At 52.9% G+C, this 25,829-nt stretch overlaps 1 protein-coding gene across 1 annotated transcript in view; it reads left to right on the top strand.

The window, feature by feature from the left end:
- Positions 1 to 24,134, top strand: part of JPH3 (junctophilin 3) — a 50,525-nt gene extending 26,391 nt beyond the window's left edge. Inside the window, exons 3-5 of the mRNA XM_062499962.1 lie at positions 6,765 to 6,889; positions 12,507 to 13,426; positions 23,682 to 24,134. Of these exons, the coding sequence (XP_062355946.1) occupies positions 6,765 to 6,889; positions 12,507 to 13,426; positions 23,682 to 23,762 (1,126 nt within the window). The 3' untranslated portion in view covers positions 23,763 to 24,134. The remainder of the gene's footprint in view (positions 1 to 6,764; positions 6,890 to 12,506; positions 13,427 to 23,681) is intronic.
- Positions 24,135 to 25,829: the final 1,695 nt, after the last annotated feature.

The following is a 25,829-nucleotide window of genomic DNA, read 5'->3' as shown; positions in this document are numbered from 1 at the left end:
CCATGTTGTGAATTCAGTTCTTCAGCAAAACTCCTTTTGGCCACCTCAAGGCAAGGCACAGGACACAAGGACACAGCCTGGAATACTTTTTTTCCCCCCTTACTTGGATTGTAAAATGGAATTTCAGTGTAAAACAGCAACAGATTCCTCAGTGAATTCGCTCCCTGTTTGTAACTCCAAAAATATAAAGGTAGGGAAAGCTCTGGCACAGGTGCCTGGAGCAATGAGCTAAGCAGGGACTGGCTCCAGCCTCGTCTCCATGAATTTGGGAGACCTCAAGCATTCCATGTCCCAGCTGTCCACGAGCTCTCCCAGCTGCCTTGGGAATGATTTCCCCTCCTAATGTGACATTTCCACCTGTAAAACTACAGGGAGATGTGGGTTTGGCCTTTTGACCACGACATTTTCCATGCTTCTCTGTAAGTTGCTTTCTTGGGCAGCAACAAACACATCGAGGTGATTTCCCCCCCAGGATTAAAAGGTTTGAGTATTTCTTTGTCCTTAATTCTCTTGAAATATGACTTCCAGACCCATTTTTTCATCACCGTTCCATCCATCCCGTGCCATCCCAGCCTTTCCCAACTTTCCCTCCCGCTGGTGGGAGCTGTCCTGCTCCTGCTCGGAGCCCAGGGGTGATCCATCCCTGCTCCCATCCCAAAATCTCCATCTGGAGCTGGCTCTGTCTTTGCTATGCACAGCACCTGCTCCGTGTCTGCCTGCAAAGAGGCGTCCGGGGCTGCATTACATCATGTCAGAGGTCACATTAAGCAGCTTCTCCCCCCCTTAATTAAGAATTCCAGAGAGATCGGAGAGAGAAGAAGGTGGGGGGGAAACAGAGGCAAAAGCAGACGGAGGGATCGGGCTGGGAAAAATGCCTGCGCTGAGCAGGTAAATGGGAATTTATCCACAGACAGCTAATTGGTGTGTCTAATATTGCACCCCCTGAGGACCAGCGCGATGCTGCTGCCTGCGCAAATCACTCACGGCGAGCCTGGTGCAATAACAGAGGAGCCGGGAAGAGCCAAGCTGGAATTGGGAGCGGGTTTTATCGGGGCAATAAACGCCAGATAAGGAAAATAACAAACAGGTTGTTAATTGCTGCCATCTCCCCATCCCCTCGGGGCCACGTCTAGACAGAGCCTGGCTCCGGGCTTTGCTTATCCCGAGCCTCTGGAGAGGGCTGGATGAGGGATGCGGTGCCCGGAGAGAAACCCCTGGAATGGGAAAGGGATGCAGGATGGGCACTGCAGCTGTGCCCTAAATCAGAGAGGCTCCCGCAGAGGTGGAAAGCAGACAGTCTGCAGTGGTTATTAATAATTCAGTCCCAATTTGTCCCATCTAGGAGAGCACGAAGCCCAGCCAAGCCTTCCCTCCTGGCCGCCCGGAGCAGGCAGAGCCTCCCGGGGTCGTTGCAGCGATCGATCCCGCTCTGGCAGGGATGTGGGAGATGGGATCGCCTGTCCTGCCCCATCCCGGAGCGATCCCATATCCTTGGGAGGGTTACGGGATCCCGGGGCTCCGGGGCTGGAGCCAGCATCCGTCACCTGGGGAATGGTGCTTTGTGCTCCTCGGTGGATGCGGTCAGGGCTGGATCCCGCTGTGCCAGAGGGTCTGGAAAACAACCCCCGTGGAGCCCACACAGCCCAGGGATTCCCGCTGGTGGGGCTGGACTGGAAATCTCCTTCTCCTCACCTCATCCAGCCATCCCTTCCCAGCCTCATGGCAGCCTGGCTTTACCACATGGGGAGACTGCACTGAAAATCTCTTTTTTCTCCTTCATCCAGCCATCCTTTCCCAGGACAAGGTGCATCCCAAGGCTTTCCTGACCCCGGGCTTTGCATGAGAGTGTCTAAAACGCCCTGCAAATGCTCTCTCTGAATTTTTTCCTGAAGTATTCCCTTGAAGCTGGCGTGTGTTTTAATTGAATTTTGCCATTTGAAAAATACATGAAGCTCTGTAATGGAGGGAGAAAAAACATCCCCTCCTATAGGAAGATAAAGATGCATTTAAAGAGGAAAAACGACCAGCCCCAAAGCTGCCTGATGAAGTATTGACCTGGAGACAAAGTGGATCAGATGGAGCCAACCTGGCCCCTTAGGAAAACTTGAGGCTGTTCATTAGGGATGAGCTCACTGCCAGCTTAACTCCATCCTCACCACTCCCAGTGAAGCCTGTGGGAAACGTGCCAGTTTCCAGGTTTTCCATGGAAATAGGGGGCACGGGGTCTTCTTATGGGGTGGAAAAGGGTTTGGGGCTTGTTGCAGCCTCGTGGTGCTCCTGTTGGAGTTGGGATTAGGGGAGAGAGAGCTCTGGGTGTGGGATGAAGGAGGGCTGAGTGTCTCCATCCTTGCACAGGATCCCAACAATAAACCAGGAATTTCATATTCCCTCAGCCAGGCTTTGGGCTCAGGGAAGAGAGAAGTTTGCTTGGAAAACAGCAGCCAGAGCTGCCATGTGAATTTGGGGAAACAGACCTTCTTTCCCAGAAATCTTACCCATAAAATGCTTCTTAACATTCCCAATAATGTGGATTTCTCCCTGTGTTCAGCACAGAGTTCCCTTTGACCCCAAGCATGAGTTTGCTCAGTGTCTGCTGCCTGGTTTTTATTGGAATTTATTTTTTGTACAAAAACGTTGGAAAAATAGGAATAAGGGCAGCAAATCCCTCCCCTGGATGGATTCAGACAATGGATGGAGGAGGACTCACCAGTGATCCAGGTTTCTCGTGGCTCCAGGTGCCATCCTGGCAATTCCAGGTGTCACATTTACAGCTCAGAAACCTTTCTGGGCTTCTGTAAACTTGCTCTAATTTCCAGCCTAATTTTAAAACACTTTGTCCCACTTGTTCTCCTGCCAAAGCATTCCTGGAACCCAAACAGCTCTCAAACCTCACCTGGTTTGAATTTTGCTCCCTTCCTTCCTGATTCCCTGAGGATTTTGCTGGGAGCTCACCCCTTTTTGGCTAAACCAGTCCCCAGCACTGGGTTTGCAGCAGAACCCTTGGATCCTCTCCTTGCTCACTCCAGCCCAGCCCAGAGGCACTGCTGGAATTCCTAAAAAGCCAAGTTCTTCCTTGCAAATCAGATGATTCCAGCTTCTTATAGATTAGCTGGAGCTGATAAACTTGGCATTAGGAAGCAGGCCCAGGTATTACCCCTTCCCCTGTCAGCCCTGGCCGAATCACAGGAGATCTGTGAAGATTTTTGGGAATCTGGTTGGTTGGGATTTTTCCCTGCCTCCTGCCAGCTCTCCTTGCCAGTTTGACCACTTGCCCGCTCATCCTCTGAGAAGAGTGAGTCAGCTTGGCAAAAAAAAAATAATAAATGAAATATTCCAGGCTGGCCCCAGCAGGGACTCTCTGCCCTGAGACCCAAAACTGGGGCTCAAAAACCACAAACCATCCCAGCCTTCCCCCACTCTGGCTCTTCCCAATCCCAGTCTTTGCCTAAACACCCTCCTCCAGCTCTGCTTGGGCAGTGAAGTGCACTAAAATCCTGGAATCATGGAATGGTTTGGTTGGAAGGACCTTAAATCCCATCCCATTCCACCCCTGCCACAGGCAGGGACACCTTCCACCGTCCCAGGTTCCTGGATTCATCCCAGCTGGAAGAGGAGGCTGGGGATGCTCAGAGGTGGGAGGAATTAAACAGCTCCTCTTGCATCACTCTTCCCTCCATCCCATCATGTAGCCCACAGGAACAGGATGATCTTTAAGGTCCCTTCCAAACCCAAACCATCCCATAATTCTGTTTTATCGGGAAGACCCCTGCCTTATTTTCACTGTGGTCTCCAGTTTGGCGTCTCCATCCCGGAAAAAAATTTATGGCAGCACTTAGGGAAGGAGGAGCAGAGTGATGAGATCAGGCCCTGTCCATGTGTCAGGGAGATTAAAAAAAAAAAAAACCCACCACTTTTCCAGGGAAATAAACTCCAGGCAATTAAGTGGGAATTAAGATTTAGCGCACGCCACGAGCAGCAGGCGTGGAGAAAGGAGACAGCTGGTAAATTTAGGATGTGACAAAGTCATGCGAGCACTAACTGGATTACTGGCATTTATTTGGGAATACTTATGGATTTTATTATGCAACGTATGGATCTCCATAATTCTGCTTTTCACTCCTCCCCGCGTCTCAGGAAGCTTTACAACAATTAATTGGCATTCTGGGGAATCCAGTGTATCCCATCTGCTCCGGGGAATCCAGTGCATCCCATCCCTCCCCGAGCGTGTTTTGGATCAGAGGTGATTCATTGATGTGATTGATTTTTAACCTTTTCTGAGCCAAAGCCCCAGGTTTCCATTTTTTTAATTTCCCTGCACTTCCTGGGAGTCCGTGGGGATGAGCAGATCCAGAATCTCGGGAGTGAGTTTTCCAAGGATGGAGATGCCTCCATCCCCCAGGGATGGTGATTTTAATCCATTCAGGGTGGACAGCAGCAGGAATTTCTTCCTGGGAAGGGTGCTCAGGGATTGGAAGTGCCCAGGGAGGTTTGGAGTGCCCATCCCTGGAGGTGTCCCAGGAATTCCTGGAGGTGGCACTCAGAGCTCTGGGCTGGTGACAAGGTGGGGATTGGGCACAGGCTGGATTTGGTGATCCTGGATCATTTCCCACCCTCAATGATCCCGTGATTCCATCAAGGAATGCTGAATGCTGCAGAGAGGAGCAGAGTTTGGGCGATCCCAGAACCCCAGGCTGGGGTGGTGGCTCCGTGTGGGCTCCTCCAGCGTCACCTCCTGCTCTGCCACCACCCTGGTGTGCCCCAGCCCCCTGGAATGGCACGGGCTGCTGCTCCAGCCTCCTTCCCTGGCAGGCAGAGAGGGATGAGTGCCTCCAGCCGCCTCTCCAGGGAGGAGTGTCGGGAGCAGAGAGTAATCCTGGCTGCTGAGCACGGGCCAGGCACTCACAGACCTCGTTAATCCTCGGCTGGGGCCAGCAGGGACCTGGGCAAGTGCAGGGACAGCCCCAGCCCTGGGGACAGCACAGGGATAAATGGATGGAGGACCTTCAAATCCACGTCTCCGAGCAGCTCCCCTGGAAGATGCCAGAGGTTTAAGAAGCTCAGAGAGGCAGAACCTGAATTTTAATCTCCCTCTGGCTCCCATGGTTTCATCCACAGGTTTGGTGCCCCAGCCTTTCCCACAGACCCTGCTGGTGCCAAAAATGTGGCTGGAAAGCAACCTGGAGAGGGACTTTGACAGGGCATGGAGCGAATGGCTTTAAGCTGAAAAAGGGTGGGTTTAGATGGGATTTTGGGAATTTCTTCCTGTGATGGTGCTGAGGCCCTGGCACAGGGTACCCAGAGAAGCTGTGGCTGACCTGGGATCCCTGGAAGTGTCCAAGGCCAAGTTGGAATAACCTGGACTAGTGGAAGCTGTCCTTGCCCTGGCAGGGGTTGGAATGAGGTGGATTTTAAGGTATTTTCCAACCCAAACCATTCCATGATTCCATGAAAAACAGGAGCACCCAGCTCTTCCTTGCAACATCCCTAAAAGAGCAGGGCTGGGATACCTGGCAGGGAATGGGCTGTGACACCTTTTTCCCCTCCTCTGACCCCACCTGGCTGCTGGACTCCAGGTGGGTAAAAACCCATTCAAACCCAATTTTTGGGTGCATCAATCACAGAGAACCCTCAGGATCTGCGCCAGCATCGCCACAAACCCTCCACCACCTCCAATAACTCTGGAAAACAGCTCAGATTTGCTTCCAGGGCTACTCCAAGGCAGCCAAAGGCTGGGAATAAAACATTTATTAGAGCAAAGAGACTCGAGAAGTGTCAGGAGTGGAGCACAGGTGACAGCACAGCCACACTCACACCCTGTTCCCCAGCCCCAGCAATGCTTCCAACCAAAGCAGGCACATTCCTGGCCCTGTTTTCCATTTTTAGGAGCCTGTCAGAAATGGCACTCCCTCTCCACGCAGATGTCGAGAAATTAGAGGGAATTCAGAGAGAGGCAGGAAAAAAAATGATTAAAGGAGATGGAGGGCCTGATTTTGGAGGGAAAAGAAATCAGCAGAGTTATTTATAATCCTGCCTGCACTGGGGTGGGAGCAGGAATTTTTAAAAGTGCCTGGATAGCTCGGATAAGGGGGAAATAAAGGGGAAAAGCAACCTCTGGAGGATGCTCTCAGAGAATCTGTAAATCCTGAGTGATGGGATGAAATGCCATCAAAAAGAAAAAAAAAATAAAAAACTTTGGGGAATCATCAGCGAGTGCAGGAACAGTTGTTGATCCAGAGGGGGAAAAAGCACCCTGATCAAAATGTGTGAAGGGATGGTGGAGGCGGCCCCAGAGCCAAACCCCCCACTCCTGCCTCTGCTCCCAGTATTTATTTACATCCAGCATTTTACGCAAAACGTGGGGGTGGGCTTGGAAATGTTCTCTTTTTTTTTTTTTTCCTTCATCCCCAAAGCAAACAAGTTTGGTTAAAAATTTAAAAATCACCAAACCAGCTTTAAATTCAACCCCGGAGGCTCATGGGAGATGCATGGAGAGGCTTCTGTGATGGGGTGGGAAATGGGATGGAGGGACCTTGGGAGGGGGGGATGAAATCCTGATTCCGAATTTCCTGGGTGATTTCCAGGCTGAGGAGAAACTCATGGAGGTGTTGGAAAATCCCCCATTCCCCAACCAGCCCCAAGCTCTGCTGGCAGCTCCTCCCTCACAACCAAAGGGTTTTGGAGAGGAATCTGTGGGGGGAATTTGGGGTTTTCCATGGCAGGGAGGAGCTGCCTAACGGGGTCCTGGTGTGTGTGTTGCTTTGCAGGACCTCTCACTCCAGGGCCAAGGCGGAGGCGGCCGTGACGGCGGCGCAGAAAGCGCAGGAGGAAGCGCGGATCGCCAGGATCACTGCCAAAGAGTTCTCACCTTCCTTCCAGCACAGGGAGAACGGTCAGTCCCAGAGCCAGCCCTGCCCCTCGGAGCCCTGACAGACCCCAAACACCCCAAAATTCCCCTGCCTGCAGGTTCAGCCTGTGCCCTCAGCTCCCCATCCCCACCGGAGCTCTTGGAGTGGGAAAGCTCCATGGAACTCCAGGTTTTGGGATATTTAGGACGTGGCTGTCAATATCCAACAATTCCACGTTGTTTAGTGTTTTTTTTTTCCCAGTATTTCCTCTCTTCCCCCCAGTTTTTTAGTTCATAGCCTTTGATGGTTGAGTAGAAAGAGCCTGGCAAGGGCTCCGGATGCAAACACAGATGATCCCAGAGGTCACCGCTGACTTTACATCCATGGCTTGTGGGTTCCAGATTTCTTTGGAAAGTTTGGACCCAGTGGGACGTGACCCTTCCCTCAGCCTTGCAAATCAGTCACTGGGAAATTCCACATTTGAGGTTTGCCTGGTGCAAACCATTCCCTTCCCTTCCCTTCCCTTCCCTTCCCTTCCCTTCCCTTCCCTTCCCTTCCCTTCCCTTCCCTTCCCTTCCCTTCCCTTCCCTTCCCTTCCCTTCCCTTCCCTTCCCTTCCCTTCCCTTCCCTTCCCTTCCCTTCCCTTCCCTTCCCTTCCCTTCCCTTCCCTTCCCTTCCTTTCCCTTCCCTTCCCTTCCCTTCCCTTCCCTTCCCTTCCCTTCCCAATTTTCACATTCCTTGCTGATTTTCCACATTTTTGCTCCGTTAAGGCTCGGGGAGGACAGAGCCAAACCCAAGCCGGGGTCAGCCCGGGGTCTGCAGCCGAGTGGGAGTGGGAAGCTCCAAGTCTCCCCCAGCAATAATTAACACCATAATTAATGTGTGACTGGGTTTACTGAGAAGTTTTCCAGCAAGGAGCCCTCCCCAGGAGGCGGCTGTCGCTGTTCTCTCCCAGCTCCAAGCCAGGATTACTCACTCGCTGTCATTGCTCCAGGGGATGCTGCCGGTGACTCAGGGCCGGCGCTGCTCCCCAGCTCGGGGACAGGGGACCGCGGGCTCTGCTGGCCCAGCCTGGCCCAGCCTGGCCCAGCCTGGCCCCTGCTCTCCTCACCGAGGTGCGGGGGCTGCCGGGGGCTCAGCACCACGGGTTTGGGGGCTGCAGCAGCCTGAGCCGGGGCACATCCCCAGCCAGGGCACCCTGAGCATCCCCCGGCATGCCCCGGCATCCCCCTGCATCCCCTCCATCCCCTCCATTCCCTCCATCCCCTCCATCCCCCTGCATCCCCTCCATCCCCCTGCATCCCCTCCATCCCCTCCATCCCCCTCCATCCCCCTCCATCCCCTCCATCCCCTCCATCCTCTCCATCCCCCTCCATCCCCTCCATCCCCTCCATCCCCTCCATCCCCCTCCATCCCCCTCCATCCCCTCCATCCCCTCCATCCCCTCCATCCCCCTCCATCCCCTCCATCCCCTCCATCCCCCTCCATCCCCCTCCATCCCCTCCATCCCCTCCATCCCCTCCATCCCCTCCATCCCCTCCATCCCCTCCATCCCCTCCATCCCCCTCCATCCCCTCCATCCCCTCCATCCCCTCCATCCCCCTGCATCCCCCTCCATCCCCTCCATCCCCTCCATCCCCCTGCATCCCCCTGGCATCTCCCACCTGCTGAGGATGCTCAGCCTTTTTCCGAACTCCTCTCATCCCTCCTCCTGCCCAGACCAAACCTGTACGTGGCAGATCTGAGATTTCTGGCATGGCTTCGTCCTCCCAGGGGCTTCTCCAGCCCTGAGATGTTCCTCATCTCCATTTCCTCCTGCCAGGAGACTTTGCTGGTTTAAATCACCTCTTGGAAAGATATTTTTAGGTAATACATTTTTTACTACCTCCTGGACAGGGCGCTTCACTCGTGCTGGGGTTTGTGTGGCTGGAGCTCTGTCTGGGGAGGTTGTGTGAGCCACCAGAGGGGAAGGGAGGGAAGGCGGTTCCACTCAGAGCACATTAAAAAAACAAACACGGCATCCCAGATGTGCCCGGAAAGCTGGCAGTGCCTGCGGAGCCACTCGGGCAGATGATGGGTGCGAGTGGCTGTGTCACCCACAGACCCCGTGAGCCAGGCAGGGGACAGGGGTGGGGGCAGCTGCCACCACACTCCTGGCATTGCAGGGGCTCTGCGTGCCCACCTTGCACAGGATCGTGGGTACTGGGTGTGCCCTCCTCATTCAGAATTGTGGGTGCTGGATGTGCCGCTCATACTCAGAATTTTGGGTGCTGGATGTGCTCCCCTTATTCAGGATTGTGGATGCTGGATGTGTCCTCCACATTCAGGATCCTGGGTGCTGGGTGTGCCCCCATTATTCAGAATTGTGGGTGCTGGGTGAGTCCCCTCTTTCAGGATTGTGGGTGCTGGATTTGTCACCCTCGTACAGAATTGTGAGTGCTGAATGTGCCCCCCAAACTCAGAATTGTGGGTGCTAGATGTGCTCCCCTTATTCAGGATTGGAGGTACTGGATGTGCCCCCCAAACTCAGAATTGTGGGCGCTGGATGTGCCCCCCATACTCAGGATTGTGGGTGCTGGCTGTGCCTCTTGCAGGGTGCTGCAGGTCCTCAGTGCCACCCACGGCGTGCTGCAGTGGGTGCTGAGTGCCACCCACCCCCTGGGTGCTGGCTGTGCTCCCTTTGCACGGGATCCTTTAGGGATCCTGGGTGCTGGATGTGTTCCTGGCAGGGTGGTGGGTGTGGGTACCACCCACCTGGCACAGCGAGTGCTGGGTGGCCCCTCAGAGGGGTTTGTGGGTGCCGTGGGACACCACAGGGGGGTCCTGGGCATCCTTGGGCAGCTGCAGCTGCTGGAAGGAAAAGGTTTTTGCCAGGGAAAAATAAAGATATCCCTGTTTTGTATCCTGCACCGCCCTCTCACCATGGTTTCCATCCCCATCAGCCATGGGGATCTCCAGGTGCCCATCGTGGTTGTTCTTCCCAGTTCCTGGATACAGCAGGAACTGCCCATGGGTTGGGTGGTGCTGGGGAACTGAGTCCCCCCTGTGACAGCAGCACACCAGAGCCAGAGCCCAGAGCTTGGCACCGCTCCCAAATCCCCAACGTGGCTCCTCAGGGCACCACAGGTTTGGCTTTGAAGCCTCGGAGGCCGGGCTCGGCCGCCTCCATCCTGCTGGAACCCAGGTTTGGTGCTCTGCATCCTCCTTCGCGCTCTCACAACCGTTCTTCCAGGAACATCACGTGCTCCAGGACTAATTTTAGCTCCAGATAATTGTTGCACATCCTCGGGTGCCGAAAGCCGCCCCGGTGCATCCGCGGAGTTGCTGCGCACGGGAACGCCTCCATCCCTGCGGGATCCAGGGCTGGGGGGCACCAGCCCCAAAATCCCCCCAGAACCTCCAGTCCTGCTCCTCCCAGAGCCTCAGCCCTCCAGGAATTCACCCGTGGAAAGGCAGATTGGTGCAGAGGTGGCTGGGGAAGATTTAGGATGAGGGGATTCAATAACATCTCCCCTGGGGTGGCTGTGGGGGAGCGTCACTGGCATTTCTTGTGTCCTCTGTGGGGCTCTGGCAACAGGAGCAGTGGGTGCAGCCAGGCTGGGGATGGTTGTGGGGCTGGAGATCAGCTCTGGAGGCCTTGGAGCTGGTGGGAAGCTTGCAAATCCCTGGAACTCCAGCAAAATCCCTGGACTGGGGAAGATGAAGCCCAAAAACCAGGGACATGCTAAACCTTGGGTGAGCCCGTTCCCACAGGCGGCTTTCCAGCTTTCTCACATGAAATCATTTATTCCCTCTGTGCCTCAGCTTCCCATCTGGGGATCTTAGAAGGCGGCTGGGACAGGAATGACTGGAAAACAGCCCCAAAAAATTTTGTGTTTTATCCCAGAGAGAGACATTCTGCAGGAAAACAAAGGGGTGAACTCCAGCTTTCTCCTTCTCAGCGATTTTCCACCAATACCAGGATTGCTCAGGGGCCCTGGATAAACCCCAGGAGATTCAGTCTCCCACATACAAGCAGGGAAAAAATGAAGGCTGGACGATGTGAGTATTGTCCCAAAAACTTGAGTCATTAGGAGACCATTTCCCATTAATTGCTTGGGTAGATTTCCAAGCAGCTTTTTTTTCTATTTCCCTCCCTATCCAGTGGGGACTCCAGCATTCCCTGTGTATATCCCAGGCCTGGCAGGGTTGAAGGCACATCCCAGCAGCTCCCCAAAAAGCTTCAAGAGAGGAAATTACTCAGCAGAAGTGGAGAGACCCGAGCAGGCACTCCTGAGCATTTATTTTGCAATTATGCCATGAAAATTGAGCTCTCTCTTTTCAAGACTCGTTTCTTGTCTTGCCATAGCAATCGCAATTAGATGCATTTCGGGGGCATTAGGCACTTAATATATTTATCAAATTATTCACCTAATTTAGCATGGCTTTAGCTGGGAATGACTGGAGAGGGGAGAAAAGAGAATTAACCACTATTAGCTTGCCTGAAATCATTTGGTGTTTCATCAGTGATGAACACATTGGAGGATTTTGTTCCCTGTTCCTCCAGCAGCAAAAGACATTCAGCCCCTCCTGAAGTGCCCATCCCCAGGGTGACACTGTCTGGGAAGTTCTGGAGTTGAAAGAATGAGGAGCCTTCCATGGGGTGAGGAGGATGTGGGATGCTGGCCTCAGGTGGAGGTGGCCTCTGGAATGGGTCCACAACCAGTCCTGTCCTTCCATCCCATGCTGGGGGCTGACCAGGGAAACATCCATGTCCTGCTGGGCTCTGTGGGGCAGCAAATCTCTTGGATATAACTCTTGGATATAAGGTTTGTGGGGATCTCCTTGCACACCTGCCCAGATGCGGCTATTTCCCTCCAGCACCTGGCAGATGAAAACTGAGGTGGTTCCCATCCAGGAGGGGTGTGAGGGCTCTTGGTGTGGAGTGATCCCAGTGACACCCAGGGTGATCCCAGTGTCACCCAGGGTGATCTCGGTGTCACCCAGCACACCCAGGGTGACCGCAGTGACACCCAGGGTGATCCCAGTGTCACGCAGGGTGACCCCGGTGTCACCCAGCACACCCAGAGTGATCCCAGTGACGCCCAGGGTGATCCCAGTGACGCCTAGGGTGATCCCAGTGTCACCCAGCACAGCCAGGGTGATCCCAGTGTCACCCAGAGTGATCCCAGTGTCACCCAGCACACCCAGAGCGATCCCAGTGACACCCAGAGTGATCCTGGTGTCACCCAGCACACTCGGGGTGATCCCAGTGTCACCCAGCACACACAAACACAGAGACAGGGACAGGGTGTGCCACCAGCCATGTCACAGGTTTCCCTTCCCATGCTTCCAGACTGGGAACTGGTAGGAAATGTGCTCAGATGGATTACAAAAACCATCAGAACCTCCTCCCAGGAGCTCTGCATCGTTGGTGGCTTCTCCACCTCTCTGGGGTTGGAAAACCATTCCCGTGCTGGCTGTGGTTCTGCAGGCCAGGGCTCAGGACAGGTTTGGTGTCGCACCAGCGCTGCCAGCAGCAGAATGTGACACTGCTGTCCCTGCTGCTCCCCACCACCCAACCCTCTGCACCACAGAAAACCCGCGGGGGCATCCAGCAACCAGAAATAATCCCTTTACCTTCCTCTCTCTCTTCTCTCCTCTCCACGACCGCCCCTAAAGGGCTGGAATGCCAGCGGCCGAAGCGGCAGAACTCGAGCGATGACATCGAGGTCTTGTCCACCGGGACCCCCCTGCAGCAAGAGAGCCCCGAGCTGTACCGCAAAGGCACCACCCCGTCCGACCTGACCCCCGAGGACAGCCCGCTGCAGAGCTTCCCTGCCAGCCCCTGCTCCACGCCGCCCCTCGGCCCCTCCTGCAGGAACAAGAGCGCTCACTTCTCCAGGCAGGTCTCGGTGGATGAAGAGAGGGGCGGTGAGATCCAGATGTTGCTGGAAGGGCGCGGTGGGGATTACCTGCGTCCCAATAGCTGGAGCGAAGAGAAGGTGGGAGGGAGCCGCGCTGGGAGGAGCGGGACGATGCGCAGCGGGCAGCTGGGCTCCACCGCTGTCCCTGAAGATTACAGAGCCCGCAGCGGGGCACACAAACATTCAGCCTCCAACCACAAGCCGAGAGAGAGGTGGACAGATTCCCCAGCCACGGTTTCATGGACTTCTCATCATAGGTCCCACAATCACAGCTCAGGGAGCTCCAAGCTGCTTGAGCTGGATGAGGAGAAGATGAGCAATTATGAGATGGAGATGAAGCCCCTCATGAGGATGGATTCTTATATGCAAGAGATTCACACCCAAAAAAGACACTACAGCAAAGGGGGAGGCTGCAGGAGCGTGGCTGACGAGCACCGTGGGGAAGAGCGGGGCTTCGGGGTTCAGAGACTGAGGTCTAAGTCCCAGAACAAAGAGAATTTCAGGCCAGCTTCCTCTGCCGAGCCCACGGTGCAGAAACTGGAAAACCTGAGATTCGGGGACAAAGCTGAACCTCGGCTACTGAGGTGGGACTTAACCTTCTCCCCACCACAGAAATCTTTACCTGTTGCACTAGAATCTGAAGAGGACAGTGGGGATGCGCTCAAATCCAGTACGGTGAGTGAAGGGATGGGGTGTGGGATTCTGGAGGGGAAGTCTGGGACTGCTGTGGGGCTGAGTGGAACGGGAAGGGAGGGAAATTTGGAAAATGTGGATTATTGTCGGTTTGTACCGTGAATCCCCTCTCCTCCCTTCTCCCATCCTGCTGGATGTTGGTGTGGGGTGTTCCCTGCAGACTGTGATGGGAGCAGAAGGATTTGCCCTGGAGGATGTGAGCAGAGAGCTGGAGTTTGGCAGCCCAGCCCCTGGGTCAGCAATAAAAACCCATTATTGCTGGGAATTTGGTGGGAAAGCTGCAGGAGCAGGCAAGGCACTGGTGATGCTTCCTGGAGTTATGGCCACAGAGCTCCCTGCTGGCCCAGGACAATCCCTTGTGAGACATCCCACCCTGGGCTCCTCATTTTGGGGGAGACAAGGACAATTTGGGCATGAAGTGGCTGCTGGGAAGGGCTGGAGGTGTTCAGGGGAGAAGACAGAGTGATCTTAGAAGCTGCTGCAAAGCAGAAGGGAAGAATCTGTTCTCCACAAACAGAATTAATGGGCTTAAAGTCAAGGAGGGTGAGCCATTAACCATCACTAATGAGGTGAGGGCTGGAATTAATTGTCTGGGGAGACTGGGGGGGCTCGGGGAGGAGGGGGTCTATGGTTGGACATCACCAGCTCAGGCAAGACCTGGACAGAGCTGAACCTCCTCAGGAGAAAGCTGAGCTGGATGAGCTTTAGGGTTTTTGCAGTCTTGTTTTTTGAGGATTCCTGGATTTGCCATTGGAAGCTTCCTCACTCGTTGTCCCCGTTGCTTTGGCATTGACAAGAGAGGTGATGGGGTCTGCTGGGAGCACTGGGGAAGCCACCACTGCCCCAAAGTGCCCCTTGTTGAGTCAGTGCCAGACACAGGGCAGGCCTGGAGGTGTCCCATGAGGATGCCCCAGACCTACCCAGGAGCAATGGAAAATGTGTCACGCTCAGGAGGTGACATTTCAACAGAAAGGAGCTAAATCTCCCTGTCAGGGGAGCTCAGGATGGTGCCTGGTCACGAAACTGAAATGAATTTGTCAGCCAGGCTGAAAATTCAGGCGAGAGGCATCGAGGTGGGTGAGGTGTGGTGACGTTTGCCAGGGCTGCAGCATCCCTGCTCCTCCAGCATCTACCAGCAAAGCCGAGGTGGGGAGAGACGAGGGAGCAGCCTGGGATGCAGGAAGGATGGATCTGCCCCAGCTTCCCTGCTGATAAATCCCCCCCAGCAGCCCTAGAGCTCTCTGCCTCCCTATCCCTGGGCTCAGGCTTGGCAGCTCCCACCCAGCACTGAGGGTGGGCTGAGCACAGGGGCTCCACAGGACACATCCTGCAGCCCTGGAGAAACAGAGCCATGCAGGCTGGCCTTGCCTGGATGCCTGGGAAGCACTGGAGACATGACAGGCAGCATTAGGAGCCTGACAGGCTCCCAGAGGGGAAGAGCAGCAGCAGTAATTGCATGGACACCAACCCTGGGAAGGCTGTGGCACACACAGATGTTCCAGCATCTTTGTCAACACAACCTGGGAGACACAGGGCCCACAGGAGGGATGAAAGCACTGCTTCTTCTAGCTGAGAGCCACATGGTTTTGGGGAGATCACTGGCACAAGCAGCCCTGGGCTGTGTCCCCACCCAGCCCATCAGATGTGCTCCCACCTCAGAGCTGGCACAATAAACCTCCCTCCACGTTGCTGGAGGCAGAGCCGCCAACAATTTCCTGACCATTCCCAGGGAGCCCTGGGCACTAAGGAAGGGCCAAGGCTGCATGGAGAAGTGCATGGAAAAGCCATTAGGATGCACATCCTACTTTGGAAGTGCTGGAGCTGTGGAGCAGCATGTTCAGTTTTCTCACATTCATAACCGAGGGTGGAACAGATGGCGAAGGTTTGGGAGGAAGCTAATGTAATACAGAGGAAGAGATAATATGTGGATTTAAATAACCCACAATGCCAGCAACAATTTGTTCTAGCAGGAATTGCACGGGGCTAGCAGGGTTTTGTTCCAGTGGCCTGGCAGGGAGGGGGTGGTTGGACAGGAGCAGGGGAAGGTGTAGGGGAGGAATAGGAGGTGCAGGGATCTGTGCTCCAATCTCCTGCCCAAATCTGTGACCTCACCTGCACCTGCCATCAGAATAATTTCAGACTTCAGGGAGTGTGGTGAATCCCTGAAGAAGAGGAGGGGAAGGCTAAAGGGGAAGGATTTATCCCACAGGCCCCACATCCATCTCCATGTGCTTGGCAGATTCACACTCCATCCTGCAAAACCCCCCTGACCCTGCTCCAGCTCCACATCCCCCACAGCAAACCAAGGATCCCCAATCCCCCCCAAAACCCAATTTCCCACAAAATCCCCCTTCCCTGTGGCCTGGCAGGGTGTGAGCTCTGGGGCAAGGCAGATGTGGGCAGATGTGTGAGAGCCCACACTGCTCCAGCCTGTTCACTGCCTCTTCCCTGGATCCCAGCAGTGCCAGCTGGGAGCTGCTCCCTCCAAAGGAGGGGCTCAAAGGGCAGCTCCCACCTCCCACCAGCTGGGCTCCCTCAGAAAGGTGCTGCCAATGAGCAGAAGGATGCTCGGAGCTGAGCACGGCTATTTTTGCCCTACTGAGGTATCCCTGAGCAGAAGCGAGGTCACCCTCCCAGCTTAGCTTGTTTTAAAAATAATCTGCCCTAAACCAGCTCTGCACAAGCCATCCATGAGCCCAGGGGGTTGGCTCTGTGCTAGAGTGCCAGCTCCAGCTTCCAGAGCCAGCACACCTCTTGCAGTGTTGGAACAAGCTGGGGGTGCAGATTTTACAAAAACACACTAAAAAAAAAAAAAAAAAAAAGTCACTGCTCTCCATTCCTGTCTGAAAAACAAGCTGGGGGCCACGGGGCCTTCAATCCAAGCTTTTCCAGAGTGTGCACAGGCAAGGATGCAGCCTGCATAGAGGAGTCAGATGTACAGGTTGCTGTAGGAGCTGTAGGAACTTTGTTCTCCTCTGTCCCTTTCCCCCAGTCCTTTAAAAGAAGCTCCCAGAAGTCACCCCTTTGTTGGGGCTGCACATCAGGAATTGAAAAATCCTCTCACAAAGGTCGTTTCTAGGGCCATGGCTCAATAATGTCAATGAAATTCAGCACTGCTTGGTGTTGGCTCTCAGGGGATTTGGGGGTTTTGGGGTCACTGAGCTACACAAATGCTTTCAAATGACATTTAAGGCCACCTGATCTCTCTGTGCCTCCGAGGGCACTGACCCCAGCACCCACAGTACAAACTCACAGCAATTGTCAGCCTTGGGGCAGAGGAAAACAGGAGCCACGTGCCAGGACCGGTGTCAGTGTTGTGGGATTAAGGGATTTATAGGAACGTCACCATTCTGCCTGGCCTTACAGGCCCAGGAGGCACAAAGCCTGTGCCTGGATGCTTCACAGCTTCCTGGAGCCTTTGAGGAGCCCTAAAACAGGGATAGGGGAAAAAAAGGAATTGTTGAGAGACTGGAAAGGGAAAGAAGCTTTCTAAAATACCAGCAACCCTTTTACCCACGGGCACAAAGCACAGCCCATCACAGGGCTGGGGAGAAAAGAAGGGAATGGATTTCCTTTCCTGCAGGTGCTGAACATCTGGCAGGAAGGAGAAGCTTTAGGCACGGAGCAGCTCGGTGTGCCCACGACAAGGTCCGGGGCTCAGGCACCACCGGAGCCGGATTCATCATTTAGGACATTCCTGATGTCCTCATTTAGCACCAGCACTCTCGGGGAGCCTTCCAGGGATGCCTCGTGTGCTTGCTGAGGGCAGCCTGGGGATGAGAGGAGGTTTGGGGTTCAGCCCTTCAAGTTGCTCCGTGTCCCATCTCATCCCCACGGATGCAGCCCAAACCAGCCCAGCCACCCCTGAGCACCATCCCATGACGCCAGGACAAATCCCAGACTAAAGGCAAAAAATTCCCAGGGAAAAAAAGAGCAGCAGCAGCAGAGGCTTTAAAGGCCTCTCCTGGCTGTGGGATCTCTGAGAGCACCCGCAGGGGGAGCAGGGAGGGATCCCTGCAGTGCAGCCTCTCCATCATCCATCCACCCATCCACCCATCCATCCATCCACCCATCCATCCATTCATCCATCCATCATCCATCCATCCATCCATCCATCCATCATCCATCCATCCATCCATCCATCATCCATCCACCCATCCACCCATCCATCCATCCATCCATCATCCATCCATCCATCCATCCATCCATCCACCCATCCATCCATTCATCCATCATCCATCCATCCATCTATCATCCATCCATCCATCCATCCATCATCCATCCATCCATCCATCCATCCATCATCCATCCATCATCCATCCATCCATCCATCCATCCATCATCCATCCATCATCCATCCATCATCCATCCATCCATCCATCCATCCATCATCCATCCATCATCCATCCACCCATCCATCCATCCATCCATCCATCCATCCATCATCCATCCATCATCCATCCATCCATCCATCATCCATCCACCCATCCATCCATTCATCCATCCATCCGTCCATCATCCATCCATCCATCCATCATCCATCCATCCATCCATCCATCCATCCATCCATCCATCATCCATCCATCATCCATCCATCCATCCATCCATCCATCATCCATCCATCCATCCATCATCCATCCATCATCCATCCATCATCCATCCATCATCCATCCATCCATCCATCATCCATCCATCATCCATCCATCATCCATCCATCATCCATCCATCCATCCATCCATCATCCATCCATCCATCCATCATCCATCCATCCATCCATCCATCCATCCATCATCCATCCATCATCCATCCATCCATCTATCATCCATCCACCCATCCATCCACCCATCCATCCATTCATCCATCCATCCATCCATCATCCATCCATCCATCCATCCATCCATCATCCATCCATCATCCATCCATCCATCCATCCATCCATCATCCATCCATCCATCCATCATCCATCCATCCATCATCCATCCATCCATCATCCATCCATCATCCATCCACCCATCCATCCATTCATCCATCCATCCATCCATCCATCCATCCATCATCCATCCATCCATCCATCATCCATCCATCATCCATCCATCCATCCATCCATCATCCATCCATCCACCCATCCATCATCCATCCATCCATCCATCATCCATCCATCCATCCATCATCCATCCATCCATCCATCATCCATCCACCCATCCATCCATCCATCCATCCGTCCATCATCCATCCATCCACCCATCCATCATCCATCCATCCATCATCCATCCATCCATCATCCATCCATCCATCATCCATCCATCATCCATCCATCATCCATCCATCATCCATCCATCATCCATCCCTCCATCCATCCCTCCTTGCTCTGGGATTTGCCAGGAAGATATTGCAGGCAGCTTTGGCTGTCGCTGGGGAAAGGCAGGAGCAGACAGCCAATCTGCAGGAGGAACAGGGATCTGCCGAGCTGCCGGAGCCGGAGATGCGGGCAGGGGGGATGCAGCCTGGCACCTCCCTGCTGGATGCTCCCTTTGCCAGAGCTGCCTGGTATTCCTGAAAGGATTCATCTCCAGGTGGAAACCAATCCCTTTGTTAATTTAGGGAAGTTTGGCTCCTTTAGCGTTAAAGGTCGTGAAATGAGTTTCAAATAAAAACTGGGTGTTTTCTCCAACCAGGCACCCCTTGTTTGGGCTGTGAATTTTCCCTGTGCATGGAGATATTCCCATTTGGCTGCTGGGAAAAGGATCTGGGGCATTATTTGGTATTAACCTCCCTGGTATTAAACACTGTGATTTATCCCTTCCAACTCCAGGTTTTCCCTTTTTTTTTTTTTTTTTTTGCCCCATGGGGAGCCGTCCCCAGGTGTCCCAACACAATCATCCCTGGGTTTTCCTTATTCCTCTCATCTCAACCAAAGAGATTCACTTCAATCCTAGATGGCAGCTGCATGTCCAGACAAACAGAAGCCATCATGTCATGGGAATAAGGAGGAAGAGGAGTCCTGTTGCCATCACACCTCTGGAATGAGGCAGGGCTGAGCATCGCTGCAGGGGTTGTCTCTTCTTAAGGACAAATAATAATCACAAACTGCTCCTCTTCTAATCCCTTTCGTGTTCTGACAACCTGAGGTAAATAATCTTCAGAGAGAAACGGGATGTTCAATTTAACAGGGTCCTTTTCAAAGCCTTTTTATCTCCAGGGCCTTTGATGTACCTGGGAGCACCTTCCTGGCTCTGCTCCTGTCATCTGGATATGGGGGTTGAGCCCAATTCCTTCTTCTAGCTTGGAAAATCTGGGGTCAAACACCAGCTTTTGACTGCATTAGAACCAATTTTTGCTGGTTTTAGAAGAAAAATCTTAAAATTAGAACTTCAAACATACTTAAAGAAACACGCAGAGCTCAGCACCTGAAAGGTGAGGATTGAACCAGGGATGACAGGCCAGTTCTTTAAGAGGCTAAAGGATCTCTAAGAGGATAAATCTCATTTTTTTAGCCTTTTTTCCCCCAGCAGCAGGTTTTTCGGTCCCACCCGACTCACTTTCACTCACACGAGCACTTTTAGCATCTCCTGGGCCCCTTCCTGGAGCCACGGGATCTGCTGCAATCCACTGGAGAAAGCCAAGTGACTCCCTGATGTTTCCTTTGTTAAATGCTCCTTAACCAATTCACAGAGCCTGTTTCTGGCAATGATGTGACAATTCAGCACAAATGTCACCAAGCTGTGAAGTTTGCAGCCCTTTCTGCAGTGCTGAGGCTGGAAAATGGTGCATATCTTTTTTTTTTCCTTTTTTTCTTTTTTTTTTTTTTTTTCTGATCCAAGTCCTTAGTAATTACACTTAATAGATCCCAGAGGGATTCCTAGGTAACCTGCACTCTGGTTTCCATGGCAGAGAGGCAGAGCTTGTACCCTGTGATAACAGATAATAATGGATTGCTAATGCTTAAATTAATTATGCCACAATTGCATTTGTAAACCAGCTGTCCGTGGTATTCCCAGGAAAACTCTGGAGTTGCTACACAACAGTACTAGGATAAAAACAAACAAGGCAGAGGGTCTGGAATTACTCTACAGCTACAGTTACTGTTATTACTCCTGTGCCATAACCATGGTTTATTCCTGTTTTAGTGTTTCCATGGGTTTAGATCTAAGTTTCTGTTCTTTAAGCTTGGAAGCAAAGCTTAAAAATCTTTGGGGATCCAACCTGTTGATAGAGAAAGATCCTTTTGCCCAGCTGATGTTGGTGTAGATTCCCATCCTTGGCAGATGTTTTCCTACTCCTATGAAGGACTCCAGGGATCTTATTGCAAAAAAATAAAAATAGGTCTCCAGGAGATGCCTTCACATGGGAGGGGATTGGAATGAGAGGATCCTTAAAGTCCCAACCCAAACCAAACCATTCCTTGATTCCACAGGAATGGAAAAAGATAAGGCCCCAGGCAAAGCTGCAAATCAGGAGCTGGGTCTCCTCTTTGCAAAGGCTCCTCTTGGAGGTTGCAAAACAGTGGGAAGGGTTTAAAAGCCACTGGGTTTAAAGCACTGGTTCCTTGCTGCAGCAGAAGGGAGTTCTGTGCTCTGCAGCCAGGCTGGGCTCAGCAAAGCCTCTCCCAAAGCTCAGCTCCAGCACTGATCCATCTCCTGCCCAGGCATGGAGCAGGAATGGTGCTCAGAGCTGTCACATCTCCCAGGCCAGCCCTGCCATGGGAGGGGAGAAGGGCAAACATTCCCTCTGAGCAGAGGGAAGGCACTAAGACCTCACAAGACAGAAATCAGGCAGAGGTAAACACTGGGAAGTGCAGCAGGATCCATAATCGGAGCTAAAACAGAAGTTTTGGAGGGGCAAAGCTGCTTATTCAGCAGCAGCTGCCATTCCCACTTGGACAGCCCTGGCTGGAGCAGCACAGGGAGGAGTGGGTTAAAAAGAGGGAGCTGTACAAAGGAAGCACAATTTGTGAGGTGTCAGCTGGATTTGAGCTGTTTGGTTTGAAGAGCTCCCACCCCTCCCTGACCATCCTATTCCTGGGATGCTCTGGCTGGGAGATGTGGAGGATCCCGTGCCTGCAGTGGCAAAGGAAGGATTTTCTCCTGCCCCTGCCCTGCTCAGGGGATGCAGGATGCAAACAGACCCAGCCTGAGCTGGGGGTAGGTCTGAGCAGAACAGGAATCCAGGAGCAGGGGTTGGATCCCCCCATTTTTCCAGCTGAGGGCACAGCTTTGATGCCCTGTGTGTAAATCACAGAACCACAGGATCATTTAAGCTGGAAAAATCTCTGGAATTGAGTCCAACCATTCCCTCAGCACTGCCAAGGCCTCCTCTGCTCCATGTCCCCAAGTGCCACACCCACACAGCTCCAGGGATGGGAATTCCACCACTGCCCTGGGTGAAGAATTATTCCCAAATATCCAATCTGAACCCCCCTGGTACAACTCGAGGATGATTCCTCTTGTCCTGTCACCTTTTCTTGGGAGAAGTGACCAAGTGCTCCCTCCCTGGACACATCCCACCAAAAGGCTGCACCTCCGGTACATCCCAAAGGGAGGGAACGGGGAATTGGAGGGATCAGCAGTGTGGGCAGAGCAGGGCTGTGCTGTTTTAGCAGGGAATTTCTCTATGGAGCAGCTCAGGGATGTTGGAGTTGCAGCTGAGCCCTCGCTGGTCGCAGGGCTGGGGGCAGGAGCTCGTTCTGTGCCCCAGCAGGGCCGTGCCAAGACAAACAATGACACTGATAATCGCCTGCAATCTGTTATTACATTACCGGCAGCTCAAAAACCCTAAAACCCAATAATCTTCTGAAACGCAGCTAATCCCTCCCAGCGCCAGCAAGGCCGGGCTTGGCAGGGCCGGGCTGGGAAGGGAAGGAGCAGAGAGCAGGGGGTGTTCTCTGCCTTTGGAAGGCTTTGCCTGGCACAGGAGGAGAGGTTTGCCCGGAGCAGCCAGCCCTGGATGGGTACCTGGCTGCTCTCTGCAATCCCTGCCTTGGCTTGGCTGCCTTTGACCCTGTTGCTAAGCTACAAATGTGCCTTTCCAGCAGGCTCCAGCATCCTCGCTCCCACCCACTCCCAAACGCGAGCTGATTCAGTCTGCTCGGAAAAGAAACCATCCCTGGCCAGCCAGGGGCTGGCTTTTCCCGTTTGCTTCTCCAGCAGCTCCGCAGAGCAGCCCAGGGCAGGGTCCCAAGGGGTGCCCAGCCCCGTGCCCACTCCATCCCAGCAACGTGGGGAGCACTAGGAGGGGAACAGGAGCCTCTGGACCATCCCAGGGTTTGGATGCAGCAGGAATAGCTGAGGATCCCAGCGACTCCAAGAAATAGCAACCACCCACGTGCTGCCAGCATCGCTCGTCCTGGTGCCAGCCACGCTCCCACCGTGGCACCGGGCATGGGGTGCCAGGGATGGGGTGCCAGGATGGATGAGGTGCCACTGGATGTTTTCCTGTCCTGCAGAGGGATGTGTTGGAGGGTTGGCTGCATCCCCTGACGTTCCTGGGGTGCTGGCGGGGTCCCATGGGATTGTTCAGGATGTGCTCCAGGGGAAGCAGTGGATGCTCCCAGGGGGGACTGAACCATTCCTGGGATGTTCAGCCCAGCTGGGGTGGGTGTGGGTGTGGGGCAGCTGCAGTGGGGTTCCTGCAATGCTTTCCAGGTAAAATTACTGAACTCTGGGATGGTTTGGGTGGGAAGGGACCTTAAAGTTCATCCTATCCCACCCCTGCCATGGCAGGGACACCTCCCACTATCCCAGGTTGCTCCAAGCTCCATCCAGCCTGGCCTCGGACACTTCCAGGTAGTTCCCAGGAGCTTCATTGGGTCCATATAAACTCAGGAAAGGTTATTAGAGCATTCCCAAAATGCTGCCTGAACATGGACCCCAGTGTGCTGGCCTGATGTCCAGGATACTTGGAAAACAACTGTGTTTCTTGGGAAGTGTCCTGTGGACACTTCAAACCACCCCCAAACAACTCTAAGATCCCATATAATCTGCTTTTTTGGGTTTTTCTTCCTTTTCATTGACCACCTGATAAACAACCAATTTTAGTTCTGTTTTTAAGGTCAGAATTCCTATGGGAGTGATCCAGGATCCATCAGGGGGTGCAGCCAAGTGTTTGTTTGGCAGCTTAAAAAACCCTCCAAGGGTTCCTGGGCACTTTGGGAGGTGTAAATTGGGATCTGCTCATCCCCAGAGCTGCCTACAGAATTCCAAGGATCCATCTAACTCCTGTCCTTCTCTCTCTCTTGCAGGGTTCAGCTCCCATCCTGGTAGTCATGGTGATCTTACTAAATATTGGAGTCGCCATTTTGTTTATTAACTTTTTCATCTAATTCAAGACTGTCTTGTTTGCAAAAACAACAGTTACATGTATGAATGGGGGAAAAAACAAACAAAACAAAACAAAACAATACCAGAACCAAACAACAACAACAAAAAAAAAAATCAAAGGGAAAAATCATAACTCGAACTGTCCTCCGACAATTTCCAAGTCTTTTCACAGAAGAACAACAAATGATCGAGTCTCACTCACAGTTTGCCTTTTTTCCTGGGTAATGTTTTTTGGATTTTAGCCAAAATTCTTTGCTTGTATAACACTATGCTGTGTGGCATGGCAAAATGCTATCAACACTCTGCCCCCCCAGCACTGGGAAGGATGAGAAGGAATCCCAACAAAAGAAAAAACCTCGTTTCTCTTCCCCTCACCCCCCACCCCCCCAAAAAAATTGTCTTTGTAACAACAGCAATGAACCCCAAAATGGAGATGAGACAAAGGGACCATGGGGAGAGTTTGGGTGGAGTGGGAACGGGTTCTTGGATGCTCCAGGCTTTTTCCCAGGGAAATCCACAACAGCTTTAATGATAAATGGGAGAGAAAAGCAAAATCAGGCTTTTCACCCTTTGGAAATGGAGGAATGCTGCTGTGGGAAGGAGGAGAGAAGGAACACAGGGAAGGGATGAACCCTGTCTGGATGGGAAAATGGGAGAACAGGTCCCATTCTGATCCTTGTTTTTAAAACAAAAATTGGCTTTTTGCAGAATTCCTCGGGGCAGGGGGGAATAGGGAACACGAGGTGTGAGCAGCAGCCCCAGCACCCTCCTGCCTTCACTCCTCCTCCCCAGGCTGCTCCTCACCCATGGCAGGGCTGGAAAACCACCCAGAGCTACTTTTAATTCACAGCCAATTTCTCCTGGCTAAAAAATCCCCTCCCAAAAAAAAAGCCCTTGGAGGCACCTCCAGCAGCATGGATGGAGCAGCTGATGGTGCTGTGCTGGTGAGGAGCATCCAGCCCGTCCCAAAAAATGTGCACAGGGAGCAGGGTGGGGAGGGACAGGGGACAGAGGGCTCAATTCCAATCCGCTGAGGATGACAATAAAACAAAACCAAGCAAAAATCCAACTGTTTCTCAAAGGCACCTGGGGAGGAGCACCTGGAGCATGTCCCAGAGAGGAGGGAGAGGGTGGTGGGTTTGTCTCTTACATCTTGCTGTGGACTGTTTCAGACATCATGCTTGGGCTCTGAGCATGTAGTATTTTGCACTTTGTAATGCAGGATGTATATTCCAGCTTCCAACATGTCCCTGTATTATAAAAAAAAAAAAAAAAAAAAAGGAAAAAAAAAGGAAAAAAAAAAGAAAAAAAAAGGAAAAAAAAGAAAATCAAAATCAAACCAAACATCATTGGCAATGGCAGCCTCTAAGGATGTATTTTCTTTCTTTTTTTTTTTTTCTATGTCACCTAATTTGTTCGTTTCTACCATCTTTGTACTATGCCTGCCTTGATTTTTGTCCCCTCCCTGTCCCCACGGATAATCTGCATACTCATTAAAGATGCCGTATCCCTGTTCTGAGCTGTCTGGTCCCCATCACACCGCGTGCTCTCAGCTCCAGTCCTTGCAAGTGGCTTTCCCAAAGCTCCCATTCCCTCCCCACCAGTTCCACCACCAGCAGCTCCTTTGGGATTTGGCAGGGCCAGGGACCAAATCCCACCCTCAGTCCCTCCCTGCAGCTGCAGGAGGAGGGTGCAGGAGGATGGCAGCTCCCGAGGGGGGGGTGAGACCCTCCCAGGAGATTTTGGGGGTGGGTGGGGAAGGAGGGAAAAGCCCTCCTCGACATTCACGTCCAGAGTTGTTGGATCCAGCCCGGACTCGTGGACTCAGCTTTGCTTTGCTTCTGTTTTAGCTGTTTCTCTGCTACCTTTTCAGCAGATTTCTTATTACACTGCACTGGATTGCTATATTTTTAACCAGAAATAAACTAAGGATTAGAGCATGTGCCAGTTAAATTCAGTTCTTTTCCTTACATGGTCTGATTCCCTCCTGTCGCAGTTTTGCTTCCTCTTCTCCTTCCTTTCCCTTTCCAGGCACAGGGCTACAGGGTGGACAGGGGAAAGGATAATTT

The sequence above is a fragment of the Cinclus cinclus genome, chromosome 11, assembly GCF_963662255.1.
Source record: "Cinclus cinclus chromosome 11, bCinCin1.1, whole genome shotgun sequence".
Lineage (NCBI taxonomy): Eukaryota > Metazoa > Chordata > Aves > Passeriformes > Cinclidae > Cinclus > Cinclus cinclus.
Note: the sequence above shows the minus strand (reverse complement) of the source record. Positions and strands in the feature narration are given on the sequence as shown.